Source organism: Scleropages formosus, chromosome 7 (genome assembly GCF_900964775.1).
Source record: "Scleropages formosus chromosome 7, fSclFor1.1, whole genome shotgun sequence".
Taxonomy (NCBI): Eukaryota; Metazoa; Chordata; class Actinopteri; order Osteoglossiformes; family Osteoglossidae; genus Scleropages; species Scleropages formosus.
The window spans coordinates 27,937,857-27,964,953 of record NC_041812.1 but is presented as its reverse complement, the minus strand read 5'-3'; the positions used below and the strand labels follow the sequence as shown (position 1 = coordinate 27,964,953).

Below are 27,097 nucleotides of genomic sequence, written 5' to 3'. Positions count from 1 at the left end.
CCTTGCAGTAGACAGGTCCGTTTGGGTTTGAATCAACTTCCCACTGTAGCATGCTCTTATGAAAATAATTGCCCTGAACTGATACCGTAAAAATTTTACTCTGTTGTATAAATGCATAAATAATTAAGTAGATTTGTATGAGAACTTCTACAGTATGTCATGTTGATTAAAAAAAAATAAATAAACTACATGCAGCAACCTACTTATTGGCCTTTGGGGTGGTGGTGGTGTAATGACAAAACATGGTGACCTTTCACTGACTCTCTTCCCTTTCTTAACCCCTAAAGGTGCGGCTGGACTTTGAGCCCCTAACACTCTCTGTTAGAGACCTCTCAATGGAGTGTTAGGTGCAGATCCTGCCACCCTTGTCGCTGCCTTCTGGAAACATCCAGGATGAAGAGTGAGGTTCCCACTGATGCGCCGCGCCAGCGTGACCACCTCAAGGGGGCGCTGTCCAGCCCAGAGCCAGTGGAACGCGCAAAGAGCTTTGCAGCCGAAGTAGAGTTGGTCAGCAAGGCAGGCAGCGAGTTGACACCGCTGTGCAGTAAGTCCCGGTTGGCTGGTTGCAGGACGGATTCGGAAAGAGCTCTGAGCGGACGAAAGAAGCGCAGGAGCCAGCAGGCAGGGCCCTCAGACTGTTCACGAACAGAGAGGCCTAGCGAGGATGAGCGCCACCTAGAGTCCTCTCTTAGTGACTGCGCATCTTCCCCTTCATCGAGCCCCCGCTTTGGGGACTCTGACACGATCAGCTCAGAGGATGAGGAGGAGAGCCTGGGTGGCGGGGCAGTGCTCGGCACAGGAGGCGAGCAACAGCAGCCCAAGGCAGCTGCTGTGGGGGGGAGCATGGCGACACGCCCTGTTCTGCCTCGGCCTCGGGTGCGGGCCCGGGGAGGTGGGGCTCACAGGTGGACACGGCCGGAAGCAGAAGCTGTGCTGCTGAAGCGACCATGCCTGACTGCCCAGCGGCTGCCCCATAGGAAACGTTTTGTGAAAGCGGCCGTCGCCACAGGCGGTGGTGGAGGCCCGCGGACTCAGAAGCAGAAGGAGCGGCTGCTTCTCCAGCGTAGGAAACGGGAGGTTATCGCCCGCAGGAAGTACGCACTTCTCCATAGCACCAGCAGCTCCAGCGAGGAGCTGACCAGCGACGACTCCTCCTCGCCCTCTTCTACTGAGGCGGAGGACGAGCTTTACGTGGATGTCAGCAGTAGCAGCAGCAGCCAGGCTGGCAGCACCGTTGTAACCGCAGGTAAAATTTCACTTCTGGGCTCACTTCACTACTTCCTGCCATCACAAATGAGAAGATTCCAACATGTTAGTGTAATACTCAGACTGGATACAGATGCATACTGTGTGTCTGCTGCCCGACCACTTGTTCCTGAGTACGGGCCAGGTCTCCTACCTGTCAGATAACAACATGTCCGACCACCTATAGATCACACTCAGTGCCACATACTGTATGTTTCACAAATATATACTCGACTACCCTGTTTTTCCACAGTATTGTTATTGTACCATGTTAGTTTATTAGTAGTACAGTTTATGGCATTACTGTTTACATTTATTCAGCTCTATGATTTTCTCTAAATCGACTGGTAATTCTTCTGCCAGAAAATGTACATTTCTGAACTCAGTAATGTGATCTGCACAATGTAATTTCTAGTTGAGAGTAAAATAAGTGAAAAATTATCGTTGCAGTACAAACTGTACAATATTGACCTGGGGGCCACTGTCTGCTGCACTAATGTGAGAAGTTACACCTCATGTACTTTAACACATATGCACACATTCTCCTGACACTCCTCTTTGACTCTCCCATCAAGTGGATGAATCACATCTAACTTTCTTTAAAGAAAAAAAAGCCATTTTGTCTAAACGATGTTTCCTAAAATGCTTTTCATGGTTTTGTGTTATTGTGGGGATATTTTTCACCTCAAGGTCAGAGAGGCATGTAAAAGCACACACGGGTCGTGATGTGAACCTCCGGATTTGCAGTCCTATTGGGAGAAACACAGCAGAATGCTCCCACTGTGCTGTAGCATTGCTGCCGGTGTTTGGGTTCCCATGGTGCACAGTGCTCCAACACACAGATTCACACACCCATTCTGTCAGGCGCCTCTGTTTTCCAATCTCTTTTTTTTTTTTTTTCTCCTCCCCCCCCTTCCTCCCCACTCATTGCCTGGGAAAGGTCAGGAATCGCCCAATGTCAAATTGCTGTGTTGCCTGAATGGGCCTCACCCAGACTGCAGATAGACAAGGAAATGTTTTATTCTTCTTACAATGATTAGCAAACTGTTAGGGAGGACATGCAGATTGTTTTGGTCTTGGCCTGTGACTTTGTGCGGTGACGGAAAACAGCCCCACCACATCGAGAGAGAGCAGAAGATGAACACAGATACAAGTTTACAGCAAGCAAAGTGTCTAGCTGGACCTGAACCGTTGACCCAGTGCACATGTTCAGTGACGTGTCCTTGGATGCTAGCAGGTGGTCAGCAGTGTACCTGTAAAGGTGTAAGGCATATGGCCTTATGCCGTGCTACTATGTTACATTCTGGGTTTTTGCTGCATAAGCCAAGTGGGAGCAGTACCTTTGACTTCTGTGGGTTCTCTGGTACATGTGGGAAGTACCTGGATGACTCCCCAAGCTCAAATGCAGCTTTTTCTTGCCCTGCAAGGTGGTTGGTGCAATTTTCTAGGGTGCTTCTCGGCAGTGGAAAAAAGAAGTGAGCCACTTTTTCTTCTTTGGGCAAACGTTGCACAGCTGTGCTCCACACTGCTGCTGCCCTTGAGTCCATTTCTGTTGCATATTCTGTCTATGTCTGGACAAGGTTTTGTTGCATCGCTTGCGTACTGACAGGGTACTTCACCTGGGTTTGACACCATAATGTAGTCTTTGATCCTGTTGCTGTTGAACCCAGGGTCATCAGGAGCTACCCTATGCCGTTTCAGCCCTTTTCCTCTCTTTTGGACAGGTGGGGTTTTCTGACATCCCTCCAGCACAGAACTAGAGGTCTTCAGGGATCACACTGCCTGTCTTCCTCTGGCATGTGGGACAGAGTGCGGCTCAAATCCTGCTGCTCGTGGGGGCACTGCTAATATTCACGGTTGCAAAGAACATATACCGTAACGGAGAAAATGTGTGTTTGTTTGTTCTCTGCAACCCCTGCCTCGTCTGCTTCTCAACAGACGGCTCTAGCTTTCTGCTTTTAGTCTCAGCAAATATGCATATTTGAATGGAATTATACTGCAGGGCTGATTAGCATTTGTCACAAGCTATAGTAATTATTGAAAGAAAAAAGCACCATCTGCAAAGCTGCTTTTGCTGTGCTTTGCAATGTTAATATTACAAGGTGAGGTGGATCTGTTTTAATTTTCTTTTGGCAGATGCTTCTTGCTGTGACACACATACCTACACACAGAGTACACCTTTAATTGCACACTGTCCGGTAGTCCCCTGCCGTTCCCAGCATGGTGTGCTTCCGCTTATGAACATGGTGGAAGTTGAAATTGCTAACCACCTGACCCCGCTGCAGCAAGTAGCACAGCCTGCGGGTGTGTGGGCCCAGTATCCCTGCGGTATGAGCCCGCTGGTGTGTCATGGGTCACGAGTGTAAAGTACCAAATTACTTGTCCATGTGATTACACAGAATTACTGTTCTGTCGCTGTGGGGGGGAAATATGTATCAATCACCTGTGTCATAAAGTTGGCCCCCTTTTTTTTGTGGGGGTGGGTGCTGAAGGCAAGACTCGCTGCAGCTGCGCTGATACACCCACCCCCTCCACATGCAAGTGTTTGTGCTGTGAAGATGTCGTGGCATTTCCTTGTTTCTCAGCCCCTCTAAGTGGGAGCATTTGGGGGTGAGTGGATGGGGGGAGGGGGGTGTGCAGATGACTGCTGAGCCTTTTCAGTGGGAAATGGGTAGGTGGGGAAGACCAAGAGCAGCGGAAGTAGGATGCATGGTCTTGAGTGCCATGGTGGGCTTGTAAAGACTGATGTTTCTGAGGCTTTGCTGCCAGAACGCTAGTGATATTTGAGTGATGGGTATCAAGAGAGGAGTCTTAATGGGTTTTGCTAATTCATCGAAGTCGTCGTTCATTTGGGGTTATGGCACAAAAGGTGATGCAGAACCTTAGAGTAGAACAAAAATTTATCAGCTGTAGTATGTTCCTCCTTTTACTGTAGCAGGTGCTTTTCTCCAAAGTGACATAGAATTATTATTGAGTATTTACCTTACACTTTTGTCCAAAGTGACTTTTGATGGTAGCTACACAACAGTACACTAAACTTCCTACAGTCATTTGCCCATTTGTACAGCAGAGCAGAGTGACTCGCACATTAAGAACAGATTATTCACCAGTTTACCTGAAACGTCTTTTGTACTGCCGGGGCGAACCAGAGCACCTGGTAGAGATACAGACCCACCAAATGCACAGCCTAGCTTTCTTGAGGCATTATCACGAGCTGCTGTGCCACTGCTTCTTTTGAAGAACAGATATGTGACATAAATTATGCATTGCACAGTGGTTATACGGTTTGTTCTTGACCATGGGAGCAATGACTAATGTTCATCTGGGAAATGAAGTCCTCTGGGTGGACTCGGTCTTTGGTTGTTCCGTAGAGAAGTGTTGTCCTTACTATGTCTATAACACACAATGCTGTGTGTCATCTCAGCTCTTCAGGTTTTGACCCAAATAAAATCATATGTAAAGAATAAATGTGTTAGGGTTAACAACACAGGTGATGTAGATGTTTAGTCTCAGCTGTGTGGCACATGTACCTGTACAGACAAGAGCACAACCTCTAGACTCTCTGAATGAAACTTTGATAGCAGTTATTTCCATATAGAGGAAATTGCCTTTGTAGATACTTCGAAGAACAGTAGGCGTTATCCGACCATAACAATTGGGATGTATGTATGTGTGTGTGCTGATTTGCTTGTGATCACTAGTCTGCAAGCTGGACGCAAAGGCTGTTGGTGCCACTACAGTTGTTTAAGGACAGGATCGTTGGCAGTCAAACTGAATCCCAATCCTTTCCCTGCTAACCTCAGTCTCTGACCGGCGCCCACAAACGGGATCGCAGCAGACCAGAGCAGACCTCACCTATAGCACTTCTCAAGCACACATTTGTGACTCATGCTGGTTTCTCCCTCAGGCACATTGGATGAAGATGTGGTGGTGATCGAGGCGACGCCCGCCCCCACTGTCCAGGCCACGGAGGAGATCAACGTGACCTCCACAGACAGCGAGGTGGAGATCGTTACCGTGGGCGACGGATGCAGGTTAGCCCTTAAGCCTTTTCTTTTTCTAAATATGTTGCTGTTTACGGCAGGGCTACACATAACTTGTTTCACACCTAATATCACACACATTAGGCCTGTATCTCACCTCAGCATATGGACTAGTCTGAGGTGCTCCCATATGCAGCAGCTCTTATGTATCTCTGCAAAAGCTTGGTAAATTTTATCCTCACATTTATGTAAATCTACATGGCTTTAAATCTTGTATTCTGAGTGCAGGAACACTTCAGATGTCCCCCCCCCCCCTTTCTAACAGATACTTAATGCAGAAGCAAAGGTCTTATTTCTTGGATCCTCTCATCTTGGGTAGGTGGTTGTGAATATCATACATCTGGGAGCTGGACAATGAGCTCTTTCAGCAACTCGTTCACTCCACCCGCAGATGCATTCTCCGCTTATTGCATGTGGCAGGAGCTATGAACTTCCAAAGCAAAGCTCAAGCTGTGTAGGGCAGAGTAGCTGCTACTGGCTGCATGAATATCAGATTATTATGTTGTGCAGGTACCCAAAGCGGTTTCTTGCATATCCTCCTGGCCACCAAATGGTCGTGCTTTGCTTTTCTGTTTCTATGGAAATAAAGAGAAACAACAGGAATTCTGAGTCTGCAGTTCTTATCCAGCTAAAAAAAAAAAAGAAAAAAAATGTGTACATTACAAGTCCTCATGGGATGCAGAATATTGATACTGCAAAGGTCAAATGTGTGGGTGGAGCTTGGCTTGCCAGTTCACCCAACTCTGTGCCCCCTTTGCCACACTGGCACGGGAAATGTGTGTTAGATAAATACCAACTGCCTGTCGGTTCCCAAGGAGGCTTCTGGGTTCATTTCCCCCTCTGAAATCGCCCAAGGCTGCCTAGGCAGCCTTGAGCCCATCTGTGGACTTCAGTGTGTCTGATGTGGAGATGATGGATCCTTTGAGGTCACGCTAAGGTGCAGCTCTGTGGTGCTGTTAGTAGTGTCTACTAAGAGCTTTTTTTTGGGGGGTTCGGGGGCTTTCACATCTGCGCTAGTCTCATGGCTAGGATAGTGGTCTATGTGAAATTTGCCTTTCCAGCATTTGTGTGTGTGTGTGTGTGTGTGTGTGTGCGCGCGCGTGCCCCCCCTCCCCGGTTTCCGTTTTTTCTTTGGTGTAATTATTATCGAGGTGCCTTGGTGGATGGTGCTTAAAATCATTTCCACCAGCTTGATTCTATTATCCCACTCAGTGCTTCCAGAAATGGCTCCACTGGCCAGTTTGCTGCTGCCAGCAAAGTCACTTTGTCAACTGGGATTAATTGCTCTCTGCATGTGATAGGTCTCGTCATTCCTTTATAGCAGATGCAGTCGTTTTACCACTACAACTTTTTCCCTTGCTGTTTAACCTGAAGTGCAAAGCAGTGATCAAAGGGAAATATCTTGCTTTAAAACATTTATTCTATATTCATGTAATAAATGAATAGTATGTTGGCTTGTCGGAAAAAAAATGCAGACCAGTGCTGGAGTGTTACAGGTAATAAATGAATCCGTAATATGTTTACTTCTATGATGATGGTTGTGTGTGTGTGTGTGTGTGTGTGTGTGTGTGTGTGTGCGCGCGCGCAAGTTGAGCTGAAGGGAACATTTTTATATTCTGTTTGGGACTAAAATCCTGCACTTCAACACTTTATTGATGGAATACTTCAGTTATGTTTCTATGCTAAGTGAATATATTTAAGTAGCACAGCTAGCAGTGTAATGGTTAGAGTTGCTGTCACGCAGGTTTGAATCCCACCTCCAGGTGTAGTACCCTTGAGCAAGGTACTTACCCTAAGTTGCTCCAGTAAAATTACCCAGCTGTATAAACGGGTAAATAATTGTAAGCTTGTAATAATTGTAACTTTAACATTTTGAGTGGCTTTGGAGAAAAGCATCAGCTATGTCACTGCAAGTAGTGTATTGGGACAAACTTTGCAGAAACTAAAAACAAAGGAAGATGAACACATTACTAATGTAGCCGAATGCCAGTATGCAGCAGCTGTAGAACAGATCCGACAATCAGAAGTTTAAAATGTGGCTTCAGAACAAACTAGGTTTGCTTGAGACTTTCATGTCTGCAACTACATCTCCTTCTCTCAATGTAATGCATAAATTGTACTTTCGCTGAGATGTACATTGCTTTGGACAAAAGCATCTGCTAAATGAATAAATGTAAAACGACTTTAAATATAAGGTAGAGATGTTTAAAACCGGATAAAAGCTAATAAAAGTGTGTGTGTGTATATATATATATATATATATATATATATATATATATATATATATATATATATATATATATACACACACACACACACACACACAGTATATTTTTTCTTTTCAGCATGCCAGCGGAAATAGTGAAACTGAGAGAGCATGTGACAAACAAGGAAAGACTGCTTTGCAAAACAGGAACTGTTGTGGCAAGTTGAAGCACGCCGAACACGTGTGTAATGCACCGAATTGTTATCGAAAACCATCAAACGCCCTTCAAGATGAACATGATCAAATCAGCATCTCTGACCCTTTTTTAATAAAAACTGTACACCGTGAGCTTCAGTCTGTAGGGTAGCCCTACAATTTGAAAAAAGTTTGTGGAGGCAGGTACAGAAAGAGGAAGGTATGAGCACAAAACCCAGACACCTGAGCAATGGGGGACAAGCAGGAGTCCAATTTTTAATGTTCCCTATGCCCAGGCAGGTTTATTTTCTGTGTCTTGACACCCGTGGTTTATTGCCAGCTGTTAAGGATGGTGGTAGATTTGTGATGTTACAGACAGCAGTCTCCCAGGTCCTAAGATTGTGTTGCGTTGCACAGTCACGTGTGGATGAAGGGGCCTGTAGCTCTTTTATGTAACCAGGTGCATTTTGCAGTTCCAGCACTTTCTACACGGCATTCCTATAAACACTGCTTAAAACGTTTGTATTTTCATTACCACCGACATTAAATTAAACCTTTTGTGGTCTTGCCAGCGTCCATATTTAGGCATTCATCATTTTTGGAGGAATTATTAGGGTGGAGTGGTTTTACGCTTCTGTAAGCCCTCTGAGAACAGGATGGTTTCCTTACTCAAGAGGTTTACAGCTCAGTAAAGGTCTTGTGTGACAGCATTTCTCAGATGGACTGAAGCTTCTCAAAGCAAAGTGTGGTTCTACTCCATGTTTTCCGTATTTGTCTCCAGCCCATTTACATTTATTCATTTAGCAGATCGTTTTCTCCAAAATGACGTACATCTCACAGAAAAATATTACTTTACGCACATACAAAATTATAAAATTACAAATTATTGTAAGTGGTCTTCATGTGTGTACAATGAAATATGCTCAAAATACAAGGTAGTTTCCGTTCTTGGAACAGCCTAGTGAGTTGAATGACACCAACGCCCAGTTCTCTTTTCCTGTCCTCTCCTGAGTTCTTGCCCACATGCTGGGAAGTCACACCTTCCTAGAAATTAACGCATTGTGGCTACTGAGGAGGGGCTGTCAGGATGTCTTCTGTCTCAAATACTTCTCCCTTCATCCCGTCATCTGCCTTCATTCTGCCACTCAGGTGTTTCCCTGCCTCTTCAGTACTGTTACCTCTTTCCACCCTCCATTCGTAGTACTCTGTACACTGGGTGCCTTTGCCAGCCACCCCATCGAGGCTCCTGGCTCTGCTCTGCTGCTCAGTGCTCAGAACCCATTTTCCAAAAGCATCCCTGATTATACGCCTGCACTACCAGCTCATCATCTAGTGACAGCACTGTTTTGGCAGAGTCGTTTTTATGTATTGTGACATTCAGCAACAGGTGCTTTCTTGTTTTTATTTGGATCTAGGAATCAAAGCGACTCGCTATTTGCGCCGCAGTCGCCAGCCATCAAATACAGAGTTACAGAACGAAGAGCAGAGCTGTTGGCTTGTAGAACCAGTCACGAGGGCCACGCTGCAAATTGTATTGCCCCTCTTTTGCTCCTCTTTGCTAGTTTGGTGTAAATACATTTTCATTGGGGTAGCCTCATGCTGCGATGCTGTTGGATGGCGGTAGGTAACTAATTAAAATGTACCTTGAGGACCCTGTCCCTCCCACTGCTTATACATGTGCAACAGGGCATTGGTAAATCATTTGCCTTGTGGTTGCCACACACTGTGGTCCCCCTGGCCCCCTTAATATGCCCCAGTGGAAGGAGACAGTTAACACAACAAGCTGTGCCAATGTAAGTATGAACCCACCACCATCCCTCTAACTGCCTATTCACTGTTGGAATTTGAATCCAAAGGAGCTTCTCAGCAACTGCAGCAGACACTCCCAATTACGCTTTTTGCACGCCTTAAAATGTCATCTATAGGAGGTTGGTCATGCAAAACAATGCCACCACCCTCAGAGTTGGTAGGTCTGTGTCGGAGTGCTTTTAGCCTAAAGAATGACCATGGCTGTCCACTGTAAAGAGGTGGCAGGTGGTGTTCCCCATGAGTATTGCAACTAAGGGTTGTCGAGCAATATTTGCCAGCGCTGTGAAGTGGGTGTGTGGTTGATCGGGGAAATCGGTGTATTCCTCACTTAAACATCCCCAGTATGTCTTCAGCAGCCGCCGCCGCTTTGCAATCGAGCAGCAGCTTTGTTCCAAAGTGCCTATCAGCCTTCTTAACCACCGTGTTAGGAGAGATTGCATCGCACCAGGGTGTTTTACTACTGCCCTTTACCATCGGTCATGGCAGTGGAGGTTTTTTAAAGCACGTAATGGAGAACTACGTATGATGTGAAATTAGGGATGTGCGGGATGTAGAAACGCACCATCAAAGCCCTGGAAATTTTACTGAAGATCTGCTCTGCTGCTGCTGCTGCCTTGACATTTACTGTTTTTACTCGATGCTGTTGTCCCTTCAAGGCTAAGGGTATAAACGTTTCTATATTTCTCAGGAATGATCTTTGGGCTATTCTGTGGCCATACTCATTACACTGCTATCTTTTTTCCACATTTTGGTCATCTTAAGACTCTTGAATCTGAACTGGAACCTGTGAAATGAAATTCCAGCCCCTAAGGCGTACATTAAACTCTCGAGCCAGCATTGCAGTTGCAAGTTTTGATGGGTAACTCTTCTGTCTGTAGACCTTTTAACCAGGTGCCATTTTCATCCATCAGGCCCCGCTCAGCAAGTGGCCATGGGAGGTCGCAATGGGGCCCCAGCTGTTCTCAGAGCCGAGGCCCAGATGGCCGTGGCCGCCACCGCCTCTCCACTGTCATCCAGCCTCTGCGACAGAGCGCTGGCGAGGTGGTAGATCTCACTGTGGATGATGACGGTAAGCAGTCGTTTCAGCTGTGGTCCGTTGGGTCACACGTTGTACATTAATTTTGAAAGCTCATTTTCAGAACCAGTTCCTGCACATTTCAGAAGTTTGCTTCACTACATTTTCTGCTGACCTCTGATTCAGTTAGTATCCCACAAACAGCAGCATTGAAAACATAGACTATTTGTATGTATGAACAGTAACGATAATGATTGACCCATATGTTGAACTCATGAAAAAGAATAACCTAAATATCTGAGACCTTACCACACTGCTCGTGTTCCACCTGGTAAAATCTCACATATCAGGCTCCACGATTTGCTTGTGTAAAACAAGGGTGTGGCACCATAATTGGAGAGCGTTTTCAGCACTCAAGTGCACATTAAAAGGCTGGAATTAGCTGCAATCATTGTGTTTTTGCTTTTTTTATTTCAGATCTCTCAGTAGTTCCAACCACCTCTGATGGATCCTGCTCCAAGGCTGTGAGCTCTTCTTCCTCCTCATCCTCTTCCATTGTCAGTGCTTCTACCTCTGATCTCCCCCATGATGCCCCTGGACCCTCATGCAGCGGCTCTGCCTCTGCTGCTGTAGTGTCCCAGAGCACTCTGGGAATGCAGGCCCACAGCAGCACAGCTGTGTCCACCACAGGGGGTAAGGAAGGACTGTCAGCCATAGAACAGCCACAGCTAAGGGGCCTTAAGAGGGGGGACGAAGATGTTGATTGCTGGGGGTTTGTGGTCAAGACATGTGGTTTCAAATCCCAGGTGAAAATTTTTCATACTTTCATAATGCAGTGGTGTTACAGTAATTTTGTCGTTTCAAGCAGTGTTTTCTCTTTTATTACATTTACATTTATTCATTTAGCAGACACTTTTCTCCAAGGAAACCTCCAACAAATGCTATGTAGTATTCAGCCCAGAGCTTTTCACCTGTGTGGCTTACAGTGCTAGATGAACTAACTGCAGAGAGACATCCTTCTACACACCAGTGGAACACTCTCTCACACACGGGGAAAATCTGCAAACTCGCGTCCAGACTAAGGGGGGATTGAACCCACATCCTCTCGTACCGCCCCTGGTACTGTGAGACAGCAGCACTACTTGTTGCGCCATCATACAGAAATGATGCCACTGATGATGGATGAACCTCTAATGTTTCTCATGTTTTGTAGTTCAGTTTGATTACTCGGGCCTCAGTGAGTCCTTCACAACAAAAAGTCTCAATTTACATCTTAAAAATACACAAAAATATATATATTTTTTTTAAAACAGCCTTGTATTCAGTACAATCTTGTTTTTGCCCATTATATCATTTTACTTCCACAATGGGTGGAAAAAGTTGATTATAGGAATGACAGTTGTGTTCTTTCAATGGTGAAAGGTTTCTGACAGAAGCAGTTCATTCCCGTCTGGTACATTGGAACAGTCCAAAGACATTTTCAGGTGAATTGGTGACTCTAAACTGCCCATAGTGTGTATGCATGTTTGTGTTACCTTAACTAGCTCTATAAATCAAGGGATGACTGTACAGCGTTCAGTGTAGTACTGGATTACCTTAAATCACCTTGGGTGAAGGGTTCAGCTGAATACTACATAATAATCAGTGTAAGTCACTTTGGACAAAAGTATCTGCTAAAGAAATGTGTCAATGTCTTACATTACTCAGCTGTCAGGAGGTGTGCAAATGCCACATTTGGTCCTCCTAAATGAAGAGAGAGAAAACAAATGCCTTGTCAGCTAGAGTAGAAGTGTTTAATGAAACTCCTTGTGAAGTAAAATGTTGTAACTGAAATGGGCATTGCGCACAGCGGGATGAAGATCTTTGTGTCCGTCTCCTCTTGTTCTAGCGGACCGATACAGTTGTTACAGGCCCATATCAGGGTGTCTGTGTTATCTGTTTCGCAAACACTACAGTATACTCCTGAAAGCTGGGTGGCATGGTGGCACAGCGAGTAGCACTGCTGTCTCACAGCACCTGGGTGGTGCGAGAGAATGTGGGTTCAATCCTCCCTCATTGTGTTGTTTGCATGTTCTCCCTATGTCTGCGTGGGTTTCCTCCCACACTCCAAAGACATGCTGTTCAGGTTCCCCCTTAGTGTGTGAGTGACACAGAGTGTGTTTCACTGATGTATGGATGAGTGACCCATTGTAAGTAGTGTATCTAGCAGTGTAAGTCACCTGGGTGAATAAGGTGTGCGGGCTAGTAACACTACATAGTATCCATTGTAAGTCGCTTTGGAGAAAAGCGTTTGCTAAGTAAATGTAAATTTGTAGTGTTTCCAAAAACTTTATTCAATATGAATTAAAGGGAGTATTTGCAGGTTAATAAGAAAAAAAAAAAAAAAAAAAATGCTATGCACCACACCTGCCTTGGAAAAGCAACCTTTCGATTGTGTTTTTAATCTAAAGAAAGAAAAACAAAATAATTTGCAGCCAAACTCTTCAAAATGAGGACCTCAGACTTTAAAAAAGTAAGCTGTCCAAGTATTTCTTAAAAGAGCTTTCTGGGAAACAGAAAAATATAAAATATATATATATACTAAACAAGATGAGAGATTAAAAGGAGTTTCCACAACAGAGAAAAGCTTGTTCAGATGGTGTTCGAACCAGGTTTAAAATGCCATAATTCAGATGATCGCAACCCTGCATTGAGTAATTGTTATGGATATTGAAGAAGTGAAAAGGCAAGCTGGATGTCATTTTTAATAACAAAACAAAACCATAAAATATGATGGTATTTTCATTGTTGTGCTGAAAAATATTATTTACATGACATCTTGATTTTAGTTTTCCCACACAACAGCAGTGTACTTAGGCTGACTTCACTGGAAAAAATAACCACTTTTTCTGAGGAACGGGTGTGACCTGTTCTTGAAAGATTTATTCTGTAACTTGGGATATTTGACCTTTTGTGTATATGGGAGTTTTTACTCGGTATTTATACGTGCTTTCTATCCCCATATGCCATTTCTCCTGCTAGATGATGCCAGAAGAGTCTCCACATTGTCGGGGGAGACTGGTGGACCTGCAATGCCTCGCCTCCCCTCCTGCTGCCCCCAGCACTCCCCCTGCAGCGGCCCTTCCCCAGGACATCTGCCTGTAGGCCACACCCACTCTGGGTGTCAGCAGCAGCCCCCACCCCCTTCCCAGCACAGCCATACCCATCACTTCCACCACCATCATCACCACCACCCAGCTCCTGCCCCACAGCCTTCGCTTTCCTTTCCTGAGCCCAGCTGCCCTCTCGAGCGGCCGACCACAGTCCCGCCCCCCTGCGGAGCAATGGGCGTGGCAAGCGGGCAGTGCCACGACCAGGTATGGTCACAGTCAGAGCTCATAATGTCTCTCTTCAACGCGTGCATGTGGTTTTAGAAAATAAACGCGTATTTGAGAAACAGAGTGAGGTTGCATTGTGCTAACGGTGTATGAACTGGGAGGCTGCCTTCAAACCAACCTGATAGCAGCATGTTTTCCAGAGAAACGCCACAGTGAGACAGGAAAAAGGCCTCTTTGGTCACACAACTTTGTCTGCACAGGATCTCAGCACTGAGCAGGGCGGCAGCATGGGGGTCCCCTGTTTGCTTATAACACGTTATGGTTCAATGTGGTGGGAAATGCAGATAAGGCCATTACTTCTCTGGCTCATAATCTTGAGCTTAACTTTAATCCTAAGTGTTTTCTTGTTGACTGTTCTCACAGGTATCCATCTTCATATATGTGTGTTTATTTTTGTAATTTGGGTGTGCTTGTTAACAAAGTCTATGCTGTGTGTTTTTCAAATGTATCGTGTTATAAGACTGGGTCCTAAAGCTGACGCACTCTTAACTGCCCAACTGGTTTGGTTCCACACGCACGAGATGTGAATGGTAGAACTGGTTTAGCTGTTGCCATGTCTAATGCCCCTGGTTCTCTGGATGAACTGCAAAGAAAAGACTTTTTATTTTTGTCCAATGAAAGTAAACAATGTTCCATAATGATCCTGGGTTGTTTGTTAGCATTTTTCCTGGAGTTACTTTATTCATACAGATGAAGAACAGATGTGCTCTTTATTGAAGTGTGTATGGTACAGATACATTTCTGCCATGCAGATGTCAAACTGGGACCATATGCAAAGAATTTTGTGAAATGATTAGAATGAGAAATTCCCCTTGAAAGTTCAAAGATTTTTTTTTTTTTTTTAATAAAAAAGAACAGCTCTCAGCCAGATATAATCATGACAGAATGGGAGAGGAGCAGGGCACCTTTGCTCACTAGTGGATTTATTTGGTATGTGCATGTGCCTGCCTATATACAGTATATTCACACACGAGGAGGTAAATATAGACGATTCTAGGTGGATGTATAAAGAAATGGTGATGCACGTTCTCTGAGAGAAGTTACAAACCCGGCAGGTTCTCTGGGTGCAGTGTGGTGCCGCTGCTAAATAATTAAAGATGCTGTGATTGTTGGAGGTGTTTAGTTTTATGCCTTGTCGTCAGCTGGAGCCTCTTTGCCCGTGAGGCTCATGAATGTTGCATGCTTAATGAATGTTGTTTAATGGAAGCTCAACTCTATTCTGTCTGCTTGTTTTTTTTATTATTATTATAAATCTTTGTGTGTCTGTTAAAAAGCACGGATTTGAGTCTCGCATATTGGAAATGGGATGAGGCTCTTTAAATGTGTAGCTCGATCACTGAGTTTTTACAGCAAGTCCTCAGCCAGTTTCTTTTTCAGGAAGATTTCCTCAATTTAAAAAGAAATGTTCATTTTTGCATATTGTGTGTGTGTGTGTGTGTGTGTCTGTGTCTGTGTGTGTGTCTGTGTCTGTGTGTGTGTCTGTGTCTGTGTGTGTGTCTGTGTCTGTGTCTGTGTCTGTGTCTGTGTCTTTTTAAAGTCATAAGGGCTGTTTTGCCCCCCCTCATGGCTGAGCTGAGATATTCCTCCTTGATGGAGATCTAAGAAGGGGTGGCGCCTGTAGCAAAGCTCTCAGGCCTTGTACTGCAGCTCTGGCCAAATCTCTCTTTTTTCTGAAAAGATTCTACTATCCCAAGTTCCCCCCTTTTCGAGTGTGGGGGTAAGTTGCTGCCTTTAGAAACTCTGGCTTTCTGCAGTGTTGTTTCTTCTTCATCTCACCTGCTGTGTTGGCTGTTTATATACAAGTCTCCAGCTACATGAATGATTAATATCCTCACGTGACACTACTGTGTCTTCATACCACCCTGCAATCACACCACTTGCCAGTCCAAAGTGTATGGTGTGTATGCATGTTTTTACTGGAGCTGGGATGTAACACGAGGTGATTCTCTGCTGAACAATGAGACTCTGCTGAAGAAAGCATGCGGTAGTGAGAGCTATGGAAAGGGTAATCATATCACATCGGTAGACCACTCTGAGTAAACAGAACCTCGGCCCCTTCTCTACTGTACTCCCTTTCTCTTCAAAGCAGACTCTGCCTGTGGACCTGAGTAACACTGGTGTGCGGAGCAATGCGAACGGCAGCACTGGCTTCCTCGGGACATCAGCCTTCGATCCCTGCTGCCCTGGCTCATCCTCTCGAGCCCCAGTTTATGTGTCTCAGGCCACGCCCATGCCGGGGCCCAGCCAACCTGGTGCCGTAGACACCTATAGCTCCCCCATGGTGGCTCCACCTCCAGCCCCACCCCAGCTGTCCTCCTGCAGGCACTACATGCATTCCTGTGAGTAATCCTATGATCATCTAATCTTGTACGTCCTTGCTTTCACGTACTTACTGTATAAGTACTCCTCTTTTCTCATGCTGTCATTTTTTTCCCCCCAGAGGAAGTATGTGTGCAGCGGTTTTTGCTTTTTGGCAAAACTATGTTTTTAATGCATTTTCATATCTGGAGCTAAAGCAGTGGCATCTCAGTACCTATTCAGAGTCCCCTTTCCTCCCAGATGCTTCATGCATTTCTGACTACATGCTGCTGTTCAGTTTTGTTGTGGCAGAACGGACATTGTTCTCTGTCATGTAAGGTTCCTTACAACCGAACCAACCTGACAAGTGCAATGAGTGACTCGACACTTTACTGTGATTTTTCTCAAGATCACCAGACGTGCTTTGTGTGCATGTTCTTTTAACCCTAAAAACAAGTGGACAGTTGCTTAATGCATTTTGCACAGTTTAGCTTGACCTTAATGTCTCTCCTATGCTCCCCATCCCTGTCTCCTCCGCCCTCTTTCTGTGATTGGACAGATGGACCCATGACCCGCCCTCTCCATCACCAGACCTCAACCTCAACCTGCCCCCATGCTCACAGCAATGCCCCGGCTCCACCGCAGCCCCCTCCACCCGTGGACTACGTGATACCCCACCCTGTCCACCCCTTCCACGCCCCTTTGTCTTCCCACAGCCATGGTCACACCGTTCCCTCTGCGGCACCCGCCTCCCTGCCCACACACCCTCTCTCTAGTTCAGGGGCTACGTTGCCCCAACACTTGGGTCCCGAACACCCCATCCCCACACTGGGACCCTCAGTTCAGAGGCTGCACCAGCATGACATGTTCCAGAGGATGGAGGTCCAAAGGCGCCGGATGCTGCAGCACCCCACGTGAGTGAGGACCGAGCCGAGGCAGCCACCTCACGGATCAGCAGCACCGCCGCAGTCATTACAGAGCTGAAAATGTCGCGTTCCCGTGTGGATTGAAAATCTTAGTTTTTCTGAACCTTTTTTCTTGTAAAACTTAGATGATCTTTGTTGAAGTATTTTTAAAGTAGGTGCTTTTCTTATTTTTTGTTCTTAGATGCAGTTTTATTCTTGAACCTTGAGCATGTTGATCTCAATACAATTTTTTGATCTCTTGCTGTGCTTGCGTTGAAGGTCACAGAATTCACTACTTGGGTTGCCATGGTATTTCCTAAAACGGCAGGCTGTGCCTTCCCCGGTGCTGCTGCTGTTTGCCGGTTGCCAACAGTGCGTTGACTCTCACTTTTCTGTTGCACTTCAGACGAGCACATGAGCGGCCGCCACCACACCCCCACAGAATGCACCCCAACTACGGTCACGGTCACCATATCCATGTCCCACAGACCATGTCCTCGCACCCGCGCCAGCCAGATCAGAGGACCACCTGGTCAGTGCCCTGCTATGCATGAGTAGAGGCCTGTCCCTCCATTTGGCCTAATTTTCTGTCTGACTACAAAATGATTTTTTTTTCTTTTTTTAAGTAAGTGTATGTAAAGCTTGTATAGCTGTTTTTCGTATGTTTTCCAAGACTGATTCCTTTTTGTCTTTGTTGTTACCATCTTTAAATCTGAGTAAGGAATGCACTGGCTCTTCAATTTATGAACACAATTGGGATTGCAAGTCATTTTGTAACTGTTTGTTTGTTCCAAAGTTATTTTTACTACTAAGTCACAGTATGTAAAAGTTAGACAAGACAGAGGTCCCTTCATTTATTCAGAGGTTAGGTTCTATAAAAAGCTCAGATAAGGGTATAATAAATTTAAAAACAAACAAAAATGCTCAAACACTTTACCTATCAATTAGTTTTAAGCGTCCAGTGCGATGTATCCGTGATCTGGAGCCTATCCCAGTAAGATAGGGCATGAGTCAGGGTACTGGCACTGGAGCTGCAAAATAAATTAAAAGTAATTTAAAATTACAGAAAACGCACAATCTGTACCATTTCCTATTCATTTGCATGCTCTTCGTTTTCAGTCCACTTTCAACTTTTTTTTGTTGTCTACACAATCAATTAGACTTAATAAAACAAGAATACCTTGATGGATTTATAGGCTAGGTTCTGTAAAAATCTTGGATAGAGCTGTAATAAATTTGCTGGAATTTCCTTTTTATTTCCAGTTGATTTTGAGCAGCATAGAATGAAAACTAATTCAAAATAAGTAAAATTAAAAATGCGTTGTTTGCACAAATTCCTCTTTAAAGCTGCTCATGGACTGATTCATCCTATAAACGTGTAACGTCTTGTTATTAATCGCCAACAGGGATGATTGCCAGAAGCGAGGGAAACACTGAAAGCGAGATGAATTAAAGTGCTTTCTCTCCCTCTCTCCCGTCATGTACTGTTTTGGCCCATTATCTATTACTCCTGTTTTACAGCACTTTCTTCAACGAGAACTCGGTTTCAGTACAGCGGCATTTGGAGGTGTCTTTTATACTGTAGTGCCATATGATGGCTGTCTGCAGAAATGTGGGTCACTTTCGTTCCACAGCAGACAGAAATTGTAAAAAACAGTATGGTGAAGAAAGTTCGTTCAGAAAAAATAACTTGAAAGTGTTTGTATCTTTGAAAATTCATAACTCGAGTGTTCATAACACCAGGAGCCAGTGTACAGTGTGATTTAATGATAAAGACAGTACTTGTGGTGTATTTGAGGATATGAGTGCCGCACAACAGAGACGCTCAGCGTGAGTCCATTTGCAGGGATCTGGGCATTGAGGCGGGCGTCACTGTGGCACCCTACCCTCCGGGGCACCTGCACGCAGCTCTGCCCCACTATCACCCTCCCCCCCGACTGCACCACTTCCCCATTCCCTTCATGGTGAGTCCTGCGCTGCTTCTGACTTCTCGCATTATTCATTCCTGGAGCAGGAACTCATACGGCCTTTGTGACAGGAGGCGGTAAATGGAAATAGTGAGCACAGTGAGCCAAAGAACTTTCTCTGAATCTGTATAAATGGTTTTTTTGTGCCAGGATGCTCTGGATTCTAATGTCCTTCGTCACTTTCACAGCATACTGGCATGCCTGAGGTTACCTACCCGCACATTCGCTACATTTCATCCAGAATGACTGGATTTGGACGAACATACGAAGTACGTGTCTCTTGAGCATGGACTGCATTCCTGTCTGTGTGTCTGTGAGCGTTTCTCTCAATATGGTGGTCTCGTGCGCTCAGGATCTTCTGCACCTGGAGGAGAGGCTGGGGACAGTGAACCGAGGTGCATCTCAGGGAACCATAGAGAGATGCACTTACCCACACAAGTACAAGAAGGTGAGCGAGGACATCCTCAATGACTCCAGCTGCTCTGCGTCTGTGTTGTTTAATCCCAGAACTGGAGATTTTTTTTTTTTTTTTTTTAAACAATTGTGTATAAAAGCCCAAAATATTCCCCATTTGTGAAGGATGAATGAGTACAGTTTAAGCTTTTGTTCTTGAGAGTACAGGGTACACCCTGAATGGGATGTGACTCTATCACCGAAATTCATAGTGCCTTACATCCACATAATGGGCGTATTATTATAGCATTGCCCTCTGGAGAAGGTGGTAGCAGATGCAGTAACTCTGTTGTCTGGTGTCTGAAGACACGGAACACATATAATCCTGCCAGCGTCTGTTCACCTTTCTTAGTGAGTGCAGTTGCTTATCTGCGACTCCAATGTAAACAGAGCATGCAGACCAATCCAAATTAAACCGCTTTGAAAGGTAATCCCACTGAATCGTCGTGTTTTGTTTGGTTTTCGGCAGCGTGGCGTTTGATCCGCGCTGCAGTAGGCCGTTGCCGCGAGCTGACTCATTGTGTTTTCTTGCATGGACAGAGAAAGCTACACTGCAAACAGGACGAGGAAGAAGGCACGGAGGAGGACACGGAGGAGAAGTGCACCATCTGCCTGTCGATCCTGGAGGAAGGAGAAGACGTAAGGTATGGTCTGAAGCTGCTGCGTTTGTCAGGTCTCCAGGTCGTCAAACTGCACTGTTGAATATTTGGGTTTTTTTTTTCTGTTGACTAGTAGGCACATTTTAAATAAAAAAGCAACTTCCAGTATCAGTTTGCAATATTGCAGTCATGGTTCTCAGTTTATACAGATCTATGTTTTACCAAATTTTCATAGAAGGTACCCCTAAACAGTTTAATTCAGAGCCTTTGGTGTCTAGTGTTCAAACTTCTGTGTTCATTTTGAAATATGTGAAAAGTCTGAGGACTTTTTCCCAAAGGAAAGTGGTGATGTAGGCAGCAAAAAAAATGTAATTTTCTAAAGGAAGGTGCTGTATAAGAAGTTTTATATGATGCGCCAAGCATTGCTAATATGTCCTTTGAAATTTCCGTTGGACCTACTGTATTTATGCATGTTCATTCCTTTGATCCCCTACATTTGGACTCTCGTGCCCTCTGGTGTTCAAGCAGGGAAACTAGAAGTTCTTGCTGAATTTACCACTTCTACCTTTTTCTACAATCTTAAAGATATGTGCCTCTCTTTCTATTGTGCGACAGACGCCTTCCCTGCATGCACCTGTTTCACCAGCTGTGCGTGGACCAGTGGCTGCTCACCAATAAGAAGTGCCCCATCTGCAGAGTGGACATTGAGGCCCAGCTGTCGGCAGAGAGTTGATGCTGTTTGTTTGGCCTTCATTTTTGATTTTAGTCGTCAGTTTATCCTCAGTTTCTCTTCAATACTGCAGTCAACCAAAGATGGCATGCATTACCGGCGCCAACTCAAAATGCAGGGATGAAGAGAGGGGGTGGGGAGTGAGAAGAAGGAAAAAAAAAGATGGGTGGGGGAGAAATGTTGAACCCCGAGTGCCAGCTGTCATATTACATCAGTACTGCTCGGAATGACATCTTCACACATTTTATTGTGTTTATAAGGCTTTTAAAGTAGATTTTTGTTTTCCTCAAGTGTCATTTTTGTATTTTTTGCATGGTTCTTCTGCATTTCTTTGCACATTTGAGTGACTTCTTGTGGCCTAAAAACTTGCAGGCAAGGATTACTATTCTAGTGTTTTTTATACATATATATATATATATATATAAAAGAATATGCATAATGCCTTACTGGAGCAAATAGAAGTTCAAGCTGAGCAGTGCAGGATTAATTTAAATTATGATTATATTGATTAGTTTATGTACAGGCAAATGTAATCAGTAATTGAAAATGAACACTTTAGAAAATTAAGACATTCCTTAATTTTGGGAGGAAATTAACAAAACAATGCTGTATTTCCAACTGTACTGATCTTTGAAAGCACCATCACACACAGACAAGGAAACATGCCTTTCACCTTTTGGATGTTTGTCTGAACACACAACCTTCACCAGGGCTGGGCAGTCATGCAAGGGCCAGAGTTTACCTTTTTAATGTGTTTTCTAAGATTTAGTCTTTGGTTTTATGAAAAGTAGCATCATGGATTTTGCACATGTGAATAGTTGACTTTTTTTTTTAAACAGTTCATTCTTGCAAAATGTGACTTTCTTTCAGTGAAGCACAGCAGTTCAGGATATCTGTTTATGCTCTTCATTCAAGTCTTATTTCCTTCTTAGGACCCTTGTTCATTGTACTTACTCTGGATTACTCCAGTAATACCACCCAGCTGTGTAAAAGTGTCGAAACCTTGTAAGTTGAATTAGGTGTCAGCAAAGTCACATTTGAGTATTGTATGCAGTGAAAACCCAGAGGTCATTCTGCCCTCAAGGCCATGGTTGCCCACCACTGTGTACCATTCTTCTGCAGTCTCATAAAAATGAATGTCACTTTTCTGGCTTTTTAGTTTTTTTTGTTTTTTTTCCCTTCCCCCCCCCCCCTCAAACTGAAGAATGAGAAATGTGTGGAAGGCATTAGGGTTGCAGATAGTGTTGCCCACCCCCATAACTTTTTTTCAACCCCTACTATTCTAGAGAAGAGCACCTGTTTTTAGGTGATATTAGCCTTGCCGTAGCAGCCGGTTTCATCTGTGAACATTTGAAAATGGCTTCTGGCCTGAGATTTCTGCTTTTTGTTTTTCATCACATTTCTGTCTCCAGACTGCCTATAAGTAAAAAGAATTAAAAAAAAAAAAAAAAAAAAAAAGAGCAAGAGAATTCCATGTGACTGTCAGATCATCTTATGATTTGTACATACCTGATGATGCTGAACTGTCAGTGTCCCTGTTGCCCTCCTCCAGTCAGCAGCATTATCCTGCTTCTGTCACTAGGAAATGTTAAACACTAACATTATTCTCCAGTAGTTAACCTGCATATACTTGCACATTGAAAGACAGACCTGTGAAAAAAAAAATGCAAGGTGAGATAAATGCTTCTGCTTTGACTGCGGAAGGTTGAGAAATGAAACCTTTTGAATGGAGTGTGGGAACGCTGCACTCAGTTATTGTAAGGGCCCCAGGATGCAATTTCTGGGGGATTTATATTAGTTTTAAAATATTAATAAACTTAGGAAACTGCCCTGTCTGTTGCGTCTCTTTTGTACATGCAGTGTAGAAGTTGGGGGTAAAAAAACATGAGCACCAATGATGAAGCTCTCCTCATGGGCCTGGTGGCCTTGGCTTCTATTGATTCTCATGAACCTGCTTGTACTGAGCTGTTGATGCCCTGCCTGCTGTCCGCACATGTGAGCCACGGTTTATTTCACACAATTAGTGTTCCTCTTAAGTGACGTCATTCTCCAGCAGCTCCCCTCTTTATACTTGCGTGTGGAAACTGAAGAGGGACCTGACAGAACACCTGAGCACAAACGCGAGGCGAATCGGCGCTTCACTGGAAATGTGATCACTTGTGACCGCGCGCTGTCTCGTTTTGCAATGGTTAGCATGCTCTTCACGTATTTTATGAAAGAGAAGTAGAAGAAATTATAGAACTTGTGTGTTTGCGGCACCACATTGCAGTTGAACAACAGTCGCTGATTCATGGCGCAGAAAGCTTCTGTCCAAAGGTCTTGGATCGGATCGATCTCATCATCATCTCTTCCACTTCCAGGAGTCCGCTGTCTCAGCGCTGGACCTACTGGAAAGGGTCACTTGGACCCATTTCACTTCCGTTGCGGGTGGCCAATGACGTTCAGGCTTCCAGTCGCTGTCCAATGAGGACAAAGCGGGAACGGTATTTAAAGCCCCGCGAGGGGAAGGGGTTGTTAGTTCACATTACCGTGCAGTCGTATAGAGAATGCAGCTGGCAGTGTGCGCGCCTGTAAGTGAACGCAATCCATATTTGTTTTTCTTGGTGGACCCCTAAACGCTGTTCTCACTGGTCATTCGTAAGAAAGAGTTGAAAATATGTTTGTATTTATTCATTTAGGTGGTTTTTATTCTTTTAAAAGTGGTGTTCATTTCGTGGAGAAAGTGCACTATGTGAGCAGAAGGAGAGAGGGGGGTGGATACATCTAGTTCGGGAGTACAGGACTAGATGTCATTCTGTTGAATGTGACATCACAGGAATGTGTGTGTGTGTGTGTGTGTGGGGGGGGGGGTATATACACGGTATATGTATAGATAACCCAGTACATGGCTCTGGGGAGACTTCACAGTTCTGTGAAAGGAGGGTGAGGAAGGTTATTCTACCCCATCAGCTCCAGAACTGAAAACCTTCCTGCTTTTGTGTGACTTTGGACCTTTTGTGTGTGGCACCACCAAGTGGGCAGAGATGGAGGAGCATAATGATCTGCTTGACTCCTGCTGAGCTATTGAGGAGCCCATCTGATGGATTCTGTAGGCTGTTATTAGCATCCTGACCTGGATGCAGGTAGTTTATAGGCAGCCAATGGGTAGACAGTAGTGGGTATACATGGAAATACTTCATAAATTCAAAAGCTCCTTATGAGAAACATGTTCACTGTAGCCTAGTGGTTACAGCTATTATCTTTCTATCCAAAGATGGCATGTTCAAATCCATGTTGTGTTGTAATGTTCTTGAGCAAGGTACTTAACATATCTCCAGTAAAACTACCTAGCTGTATAAATGGGTGTGTGTGGGTTTTTTTTTTTTTTTTTTTTTTTTTTTTTTTTTTGAGAAAAGCATTAGCTAAAGGAGTAAATGCAAGATGAGCCTTCTGGATCACTAAAGAATACTGCAGGCATTTCATGGTGTTTATCACACTACCATCTATTTAACCAGTCACCTTGTCCAAGGTGACTTGGAACATCAAGTAATGGTTGAGCATCCAGAGCCCTATTCTTAAAGAGAGATAAGAACCTGACACACCTGTGGTGTGATTCCCTCCATGTGCCATTAGGGTTTTCTCCTGCTATGGTCTCTAACATGATCAGCAGTAACCTGACTTCTCCACACACAACTGCAATGGAGAGAAATCAAGGGTGGCAGGAAAGAGCACTGTCAACAGCTGTAAGACCAGTGTTCATGGAACTCTCAAACATTTTGAGCCACCCTGGACAGATGAAGGTATCAAAGCTTGGTTCATATGTGCATTCTTCCTACAACTCGACTGACTTTCTATTCTTCTTAATAGAAAGCTCCTTTGCGAGCTCAGCCAAAGAGCTCGAAGTCTGCTTGCCCACCGGCTGTGGCTCACGCTGCTCCCCCCAGGTGCATCCCGGTGCTCCAACAGGAGCCCCAAAAAGTAGTTCAGCAAGAGGAGCGCATCCCCTCCTATGCTGATCCTTCAATGAAGGAGAAGGAAGAGAAGGTGTGCAATGCTTTCTCAGATGTGCTGCTCCCTGTCCAGGACGTCGATGAGGGGGATGCTGACGTGCCACAGCTGTGTTCTGAATATGTGAAGGACATCTACATGTACCTGAGACAGCTTGAGGTACTTGTCACCACCTCATGCTAAGATGGCCTTCTGAAGATGTTGGCATGTGCTTGAACCCTTCCTACAACCCTCCTACTTTGTCAGACTTTATACTTGCTGCTGGTCTCCAGATGGTTTCCTTTGGTTGCCTTAAGGCATCGTGACACACAAAACTAATTCCTTACCTTTGGTTTAAGGTGACTTTTTATTCAGGCCCTGGTTTCTGGTTAGATATGTCCAGCTGTAGAACCACAAACACATGAATTGTAGAATGTAAAAGCGACACCTGTATGTTCTTTTCTAACCCTTCCATCACCAGTCCATGGGCTGGCCTGGTTATTTACTTAAACAGGAACATGTTGACTGACAAATCAGCAGGGGTCTAAAGCTGGCCAAGGTACTTGTTCTGAAACACTTTAATTTTGTAAAGTGCTTTTGTAATTGCTCTGCTTTATTCAAGCAGTATAACTTTTGAATGAGGTGTACACCAATTCCAAAAATCAGTGTTGACCAAGTCATTGGGACATGAAATGGGTTAAATAACTTGACTCTATGTGATGGGCTGCTCAATTTGGCAGACACCAAAAAAATGGAAAGCTGTTTAGGCTCACAAGGCTTGACATACTATGCATCAGTTACCTTTTGTATGCTTCTCTTCTAGGTGAGGCAGCCCATCCGGCCAAACTACATGCAGGGCTATGAAATAAACGAGCGCATGCGTGCCCTCCTGGTCAACTGGCTCATCCAGGTACACTGCAAGTTCCAGCTCCTGCAGGAGACACTCTCTATATGACTGTTGCTGTCCTAGATCGCTTCCTCCAGGCAAGTATTAGAGTGGTTACCCCAAAGGTGTCTAAACTTGAGTTTTGCCACTGAGCTTGAGATTTGGCAAATCGCTTTCAGGAGGAGTGTGATGTAAATTTCCTCCTGAAAGGAGGCCAGTCTAAGCATTTGTGTGTGTCCCACAGGTGCAGCCAGTATCCCAACACCAGCTTCAGCTGGTCGGCGTAACGGCCATGCTGATAGCCTCAAAGTATGAGGAGATGTATGCTCCTGAAGTTGCTGATTTTGTGTACATCTCAGACAACGCCTTCTCAAAGGCAGAGATCTGGAAGATGGAAGTCCTGATGCTGAAGGACTTAAACTTTGACCTGGGCCGCCCCCTCCCCTTGCACTTCCTCAGAAGGGCCTCAAAGGCTGGCAGTGTAAGCTGTTTCTGTGAATTGCAAGGGCTAAGTTCTGCCATTCAATGCTTGGAACAAACCATAGCTCAGTTGTGATTGAATGTACAAAATGGCATTCAATAAGTCTTGAGATTGAGACCTGTGGAATCAACAGGTTGGGATACTTTGTCCAGCAAAATTAACGCACATGTGTCCCATTAAGGCTGATGTGGAGAAGCACACCTTGGCTAAATACTTAATGGAGCTGACCCTGATGGACTATGATATGTTGCACTACCAACCTTCAGAAACTGCAGCAGCTGCCCTGTGTCTCTCCCAGCTGATAATTGATGGACAGCAGTGGGTAAGAACAGTACAGAGCTTCAGTAGAAGCTCCTCCTATTGAGCTCAGCATTGGCTTTGCTCCGAGAGTGATTCCCATATAGCCTTATCCTTCTCATTCTTGTAGTCTGTAATGCAAGAGCACTATGCAGGCTATAGTGAAGACCACCTCAAACCCATCATGCAGCACATGACAAAGAATGTGGTTAAGGTCAATGAAGGTCTCACAAAGCATGTTGTAAGTAAATGGTTTCTTTTGATTTATCCTGCTTTTGAGGCTTGTCTGGCAACAACTTGCTGCTTGGTCTCCCATGTAGGCTGTGAGGAACAAGTATGCCAGCAGCAAGCTAATGAGGGTCAGTGTGCTTCCACAGCTGTGGTCACCCAGCCTGAGAAACTTGGCTGCCCCACTGCTTATTGGGTCCTGAGGCTTTTTAAACCCCTTAACTTCACTTAAATGAACATGCTTTTAACCCCCATGGGATGTTTTATAGAAATTTGACCTTGTTTTAATGGTCTTTGGTTTTATAAGAAACTTTATCTAATAAAATCCAATGAAACAAGTATCATGGCTGGATTTGAGTAGTGGGGGGAAGGGGAGACTAGTACTGCTGAAGTCAAT

General features: G+C 44.7%; 2 protein-coding genes across 3 annotated transcripts in view; both read left to right on the top strand.

Annotated features, from left to right (window-relative positions):
* Positions 1 to 22,300, top strand: part of LOC108931160 (E3 ubiquitin-protein ligase Arkadia-like) — a 28,041-nt gene extending 5,741 nt beyond the window's left edge. The window contains exons 2-14 of one of the 2 annotated variants that reach the window (XM_018746777.2): positions 288 to 1,246; positions 5,153 to 5,279; positions 10,410 to 10,567; positions 10,991 to 11,206; positions 13,535 to 13,869; positions 15,980 to 16,229; positions 16,748 to 17,102; positions 17,500 to 17,625; positions 18,940 to 19,057; positions 19,249 to 19,329; positions 19,413 to 19,508; positions 20,054 to 20,157; positions 20,728 to 22,300. In XM_018746777.2, coding sequence (XP_018602293.2) covers positions 394 to 1,246; positions 5,153 to 5,279; positions 10,410 to 10,567; positions 10,991 to 11,206; positions 13,535 to 13,869; positions 15,980 to 16,229; positions 16,748 to 17,102; positions 17,500 to 17,625; positions 18,940 to 19,057; positions 19,249 to 19,329; positions 19,413 to 19,508; positions 20,054 to 20,157; positions 20,728 to 20,845 — 2,937 coding nt within the window. In that variant the 5' untranslated portion in view covers positions 288 to 393 and the 3' untranslated portion in view covers positions 20,846 to 22,300. Of the gene's footprint in view, positions 1 to 287; positions 1,247 to 5,152; positions 5,280 to 10,409; positions 10,568 to 10,990; positions 11,207 to 13,534; positions 13,870 to 15,976; positions 16,230 to 16,747; positions 17,103 to 17,499; positions 17,626 to 18,939; positions 19,058 to 19,248; positions 19,330 to 19,412; positions 19,509 to 20,053; positions 20,158 to 20,727 lie in introns of both variants that reach the window. The other variant, XM_018746775.2, reaches the window with a different exon arrangement.
* A 1,957-nt stretch (positions 22,301 to 24,257) lies between these two features.
* On the top strand, positions 24,258 to 26,947 carry LOC108931146 (G2/mitotic-specific cyclin-B2-like). Its single transcript, XM_029253655.1, is given in 7 exon segments — positions 24,258 to 24,988; positions 25,632 to 25,748; positions 25,751 to 25,792; positions 25,939 to 26,175; positions 26,357 to 26,497; positions 26,603 to 26,713; positions 26,793 to 26,947. Coding segments are annotated over 7 exon segments (903 nt in total). The 5' UTR covers positions 24,258 to 24,844; the 3' UTR covers positions 26,904 to 26,947.
* The last annotated feature ends 150 nt before the right edge of the window (positions 26,948 to 27,097 follow it).